The sequence below is a fragment of the Vigna umbellata genome, chromosome 5 (genome assembly GCF_029865625.1).
Source record: "Vigna umbellata cultivar VRB3 chromosome 5, Vumbellata_1.0, whole genome shotgun sequence".
In the NCBI taxonomy this organism is placed as follows: domain Eukaryota; kingdom Viridiplantae; phylum Streptophyta; class Magnoliopsida; order Fabales; family Fabaceae; genus Vigna; species Vigna umbellata.
In genome coordinates this window covers 32033935-32039934 of record NC_142169.1, presented here as the reverse complement: position 1 = coordinate 32039934, position 6000 = coordinate 32033935, and the positions used below count along the sequence as shown (strand labels likewise).

General features: G+C 34.5%; 1 protein-coding gene across 1 annotated transcript; it reads right to left on the bottom strand.

The window, feature by feature from the left end:
• Positions 1 to 674: 674 nt before the first annotated feature.
• Positions 675 to 5335, bottom strand: LOC124840059 (Class II aaRS and biotin synthetases superfamily protein). Its single transcript, XM_047316041.2, has 13 exons — positions 5188 to 5335; positions 5039 to 5103; positions 4871 to 4956; positions 4623 to 4715; positions 4331 to 4447; positions 3745 to 3932; positions 3078 to 3144; positions 2622 to 2744; positions 2389 to 2541; positions 2022 to 2306; positions 1697 to 1915; positions 1119 to 1212; positions 675 to 932 (listed from the first exon to the last, which is right to left on the bottom strand). Exons 2-13 carry the CDS (start codon positions 5079 to 5081, stop codon positions 868 to 870), a joined length of 1533 nt encoding a protein of 510 aa, XP_047171997.1. The 5' UTR covers positions 5082 to 5103; positions 5188 to 5335; the 3' UTR covers positions 675 to 867.
• Between the last annotated feature and the right edge of the window lie 665 nt (positions 5336 to 6000).

The following is a 6000-nucleotide window of genomic DNA, read 5'->3' as shown; positions in this document are numbered from 1 at the left end:
AATTAAACCGTTGGTATCAGCTGGAGGTTTGCAGTCACTGATTATACTTACCGACACAATATGTATAAAAAATGTCGACTTAAGGGTCACCACCATTTGTGACAAATTTTAGCGCAAAATTTAGCAATATCTTCACAAAATCAAACGACTTGCTATCTACATTCATTTTTAATTTACCTTCAAATACATTAAAAAAATATATAATATTAATTTCACTTCACAATTTCATTGAATCCTAAAAACTTTCATTTTAATGAGTTAAGGACCGAAACTTGAAACGTTAACTAGCAGACTAAAAATTAACCAAATGTAAAGCTGTCAATAGTCAATTCCAACTCACCACTTCATACAACCTAATAATTGAACATTTAGGAAGGCATTATATGAGGATATTAATAATGATCCTACGAGACAATATATTATCATTAAATAGTCAATTCCAGCTCACCACTTCATATAACTTAATAAGTCAATTATTAGTATATACTTTTAGCATAGAAGTGCTTACAGAACCACATCCATTACTTTCTTCCTCGTCATTATACAATCTGTTCAATCAATTTTCCGTCCCAATTCTACAAACCTGCAGCAACTGATGTGTATAATTGAGTGTCATTTTATGCCAAAATAATTGAGTCATCCCAACCAAGAGTCCAATATGCCCCCAATAATAATTGAACCAACAACAAAAGTAATATTCATTCTTTAAACCAAAATAAATAGTGTGCCATATAAATATCAAAGTAAAACTATCCGTTGAAAAAGATAACCAAGAAAACAAAACTACGTGTGTGATCCACAAATTAGTACAAGGAATCATTAAATGACAAACTAGCTCCATATAATACCACAAAAAGAACCAGTAGGCTAGTAACTTCTGCCCCAGTATGTCCACTTTGTTGCAGGCTTTCCAGACGCAAAGCACTTAGTGCCTGTAGACCAACCACGATTAATAAGCAACACAAATATTAATGGTGATGATATTAAAGAGCGAACATTACATAACAAACAAAAAACATTCGTAGATAGTGAATTCATACAGAATCGAAGGCTGCTTGTAGTTTTAAAGCTCTGTTGCATTAAAAAATAATAACACCTGCATAAGGACAAGATTATACCTTCTGGGAGTTCTGGCTGATCAAAGGGGCTGCAAAGAGTCTTAGCTGCTCCCATCTCACCCTTTGTTCTCGCTTTGACATCAGCCTCCACCTCCTGAAGCATTACAGATAAAAAAAACTATTACACATAATACAACTATGCAATACCTCACAAGAAAAATATACAATAAAAAATGGAGCTTATAAAACATCAAACCAACACCAGTTCTTCAAGAGGACATAATTTGATAACACGAGCAGTTCAGTACTATTTAAAATTTATGATGTTATTCTAGCTAGCAAAGACAAGCGAGAAATAAATTATAAAATGTAATTTCTTTAAGGTTTGACACTGACAAATGCTTCGCATTTCACTAATATCTCAATGAAAAAAGACCTTCTACAGTAGCCAACAGACAGGAAATTCTAAAATAGAAAGTATTAGTTTACTAACCCGTAATAACAGTTTCAATAAAGAATGTGTGATTGACCTCATTAAAAGAGTGACACTAGCATAAAACTCAAACAACGAATTCCTTGAAAATGAAATCAGGTCAAGACACCAGGAACATTATATTTGAACAAAACACAATTCATACCTCCTCATCACACCATGGAGCTAAGATCATTTTTCTTTGGTTCAAAGCTTGCACAAATTCATCCCAAGTGTGTACAATCTGAATGCATTCATCTCGTTTTTGTTTTGCAATATCAAACAGGTTCTGCTGAATATTATGAAGCAACTTTTTTATTTCAACAGCCAAATCAGCACTAGCAATGTCTATCTTTGCTCCATTATCACGTCGAACCGCACGAACCTATGCAAAATCCAGATACTTATTTGGTGTTCACTGACAAACTAGCAATGTAGAAGCAAAACGACAAATACAAGGATTGATGTAACAGTATGCCAAAGTTGCGTACCTGCTTATTCGCTAAATCTTTTGGCCCAATTTCAATTCTTAGAGGAACACCTTTCATTTCCCAGTGAGAATACTTCCATCCCGGAGAATAATTATCTCTAAAATCCGATTCAGCACGAATACCAGCGTCAGACAATGCATTCACAGTTGCAGAACAGGCATCAAAGATTCCTTGAGTATCAGCGTCTTTGTAAGGCACAGGAATCACAATGACTTGTACTGATGCTACTTTAGGAGGCAGTACCAATCCCTTGTCATCACCATGAACCATCACCATGACCCCAATCTGTAAGAAAATAAAAAATTTAAATACAAAATGATGTGGAGGAATCCTCCAATGCATGTATATTCCAGAGATCAAAGCTTACAGTTCTAGTACTATAGGCCCATGAGTTCTGCCACACCATTGCTTTCTCTCCCTTTTCATTTTCAAAGTTTATCTCAAACATTTTAGCAAAGTTTTGGCCCAGACAATGAGAAGTTGCACCTTGTATACCACGACCAGTGTTTGGAATAAACGCCTAGCCAAATATAACATCAAAATTTTATAAAAAGTTTGCACCACTAAAATAACATCAGGCAAAGAATGTCAGATGAGTACCTCAACACTGGTAGTGTAAAGCCCTCCAGCAAACTTCTCGAGCTCACTTTTCTTACCCTTTATGACAGGAACTGCCAAATACTCTTCATATATACGCCTATATAATTCCAGAATGTCAAGAACCTGAAACAGGAATAGTTTAGAATATTTTGGGAAAAATATCCAAAAGATAGGAAATTTGCATGCCTAGGTGGAGAATACAGAATAATGTGCATATAGTGTGCAACAGAAGCAAAAAAGAAATGCATAACTAATTTACCTACTGTTAGAACACCAAGAAAGGGAACACAGTGACCTGGTTTATAGTTCTCCTTTAAAAAGGAACTTACATAGAAAGATGACAGAAGGGCTTAACAACTCTTCAATAAGTATACAAAGACAGAAGATGACAACTGATGCAGGTTATACAATGAAACCAAAAAGGAAAATTCCTAAAATAACTATTTGGTGGCTTACCTCTGCATCTGCTTCCTCCTTTGTTGCAAAAGCAGTGTGCCCTTCTTGCCAAAGAAATTCACGACTCCTGCAATCAGAACTCATAAGCCCACGCAATAGACCAGAAAGAAGTTAAAAATTATAAATTAGTTTACATGACAGCAAGTATGTGAAACAATATTAGCCATCTGACATCTAATAAGGGAAACCTCGTGCATTAGGCTCCCACTGGTGTATCTGGAAAAGCTAACCTGCCTCAGTTTACAGAAGTGAGTGTCATTTGACCTACTCTAAGTTTAATTGGGAAACCCAGTGCATAAGGCTCCCAGGACTTGACACATGACCACTAGGTCAGAACAGCAAGGCTCACCCTCTATATATAAATGATAAGATATTTAACATAAAACAGATACTATTTCTTGCAAATTCAAGATAAACCAAAAGACAAATTACAAGCATGTTCACTAAGACCAATTCACCATAATCACCACTAGGGGAACATCCACTCACAAATAAACAAGCAGAAATTTAAGGCATAGTGCAATAGATATACAGAGGCTGAATGTTCCAAAATTTGAAGCCTCTAATTTAGGTTTTAAATTGTTTTTTTGTATAAATACCAGCCAACAAATCATTATATACCATGGCCCATAAGAAAAAAGGAGAAAAGAAAAAAATTATTCACTACCTGATGAATGGTGTGGGATTGCTGAACTCCCATCTAACAACATTACACCACTGATTAAGTTTCAAAGGTAAGTCACGATGTCCCCTTATCCACTTAGAGTAGTAGGGATACATGACAGTTTCACTAGTTGGACGAATAGCAATAGGAATTTCTAATTCAGATTCCCCGGATTTTGTTACCCAAGCAACCTGATGCATGAGTAAGACAATCAGACAAGTACTACTGTTTTCAGAATAAGTCCTTCTGGAAGGAAATGAAGTTATATAGATAATCAAACTGCAAGTCATAATAAATATCTATTTCAACACATGAAACGTGTCATTAGCTAAATGAAACAAACTTCGCAAAACTACTTTTTTTTCCTTGTACATCACAATCCAGTGTATAGCATGCCGCCCAGATCAAGAAAGTCCCAGACTATTGAACAAAAATTTGATTTAAGAATGCTAAATACAACTAAATCAATTTTCCTGATATTCACAGATAATATTCCAAAGTTTAAAAAAAAAAAAAAAAAAAAAAAAAAAAAAAAAAAAACTTAATACAACTCGTTGATTACATGGCCAACAAATTCACAAAGTCTCACCTCAGGGGCAAAACCCTCAACGTGATCCTTCTCCTTTTGCAAAACTCCAGGAGACACAAACAAAGGGAAGTAGCAGTTCTTGATTTTCATTTTCTTTATTTCCGGATCGAAAAACTCCTGCAGATTATTTTCAACATTAGAGCTACTCTGACATATGGAAAGACTAAAAGAAACAAATATGCTGTATGCATATTTTGAAATCTAATAATCATTCACTGAGTGAAATTTCAGACACGACACAAATGTATCACTCACTCATCATCTAAAACAAAACAAGAATTAAGAAACTCACTTGCATGATCTCCCATATTGCCATGGACCAAGGCCTCAAAATATAGCAACCAGATATATCATAGTATTCAATCATTTCAGCATTAACAACAACCTGTCACAATAATCCAAAGCCAAAGTCAACCAACACTACACACTAACGAAATTGTTAACAGTGAAACAAGACCAGATCAGGATGAACGAGAAGCTTTGACCGACAACAGATCAGGAAAAAACAACAAACAGAAGCCATGAAACGTCTCAAAATACCTCAGAATACCACTCGCCGAAGTTCTCCGCCTTTCGGTGCGTGAGACCTAAGCCAGTCTCCTTCTTCACCTCCTTCTTCTTCCCACCTGCAAGGCTTCGTTCGCTCGCCATTAGAAGAAAGAACATATAGATACACGAATGCGAATACGCGTGAATAATGCAAATTACCGGATTGCTTAGCAGAAGCTTTTTTGGCTTCAGTCCCCGCCATGGTGAAGGAGGAACAGCTGATCCTGCCATGGCCAAAAAGATAAATGTTAACATTAGGAAGCGGAGCAGAGAGTCATATCGGGATTGGAATCCAAGCTGCAAGTTACCCGTTGCAAAGATGCCGAAGACGAGCGAGACGCGCGAGAGCGATTGTGGCGCTTCGGTTGACCCTAGGGTTTTCACTTCAGATAAAGTGTTCCACTGTGCGGCCTCCGCCCTCTTTAATTTCTTACACTCCTATTTTTTTTACTCTTCACTGTGCCGCTTCAATGTAACGTCTGCTTTGTTTGAGTAAATTTTCTCCCTTTTATTATCTGTCTTCATTTTATTTTAGTCGTTAATTAATTATATTATACTATTTATTCATAAAAAACTCAACATCATTATTTTTAAGTAATTATAAATACCTTATCTTATTCCTAATTCCTAATTCCTGACATGTATAAAACTATATAAAAGTAAAATAGTATCTTCACAAATTATTTTTTATTGTAATAATGCTATTAGTTTATTATTAAATTATATTAATTAACAGTTATCATCTTAATAAAAGAAGTATGTTTTTATTTACTTAAAATACCCAAAACAAATGTTATAAATTAATAAATTGACTTCCTAATTGCATAATATATAAAGACAATGCAAGAAATTATTCTCTAGCCTACTTTTATATTGAAAAAAATTGATTTTTAAAATTTAAAAACGTATGAATTTAGTCACTCTTCTTTTATAACCAGCATGTTTTTTAAAGATGGAAGAAATTAAATTAAATTATTTTATAAAAAAATTGAAGACCAAATTCATCATTTACCAATATAAAGAATATAGACATCTAACCATGTTTAAGAAAAAAAGTAAAGGGATAACAAAGACATTAAAAAAAAACATATTTACAGTTATGATGTTATGTTCTCAATCAG

Excerpts from the sequence above, each read along its gene's own strand:
- LOC124840059 (XM_047316041.2), bottom strand. The coding sequence starts at position 5,081 with ATGGCGGGGACTGAAGCCAAAAAAGCTTCTGCTAAGCAATCCG. Across the intron at positions 3,933-4,330 it reads TTGAGGGTTTTGCCCCTGAG|GTTGCTTGGGTAACAAAATC; the intron begins GTGAGACTTTGT and ends CTCATGCATCAG. Across the intron at positions 1,213-1,696 it reads CTCCATGGTGTGATGAGGAG|GAGGTGGAGGCTGATGTCAA; the intron begins GTATGAATTGTG and ends GTAATGCTTCAG.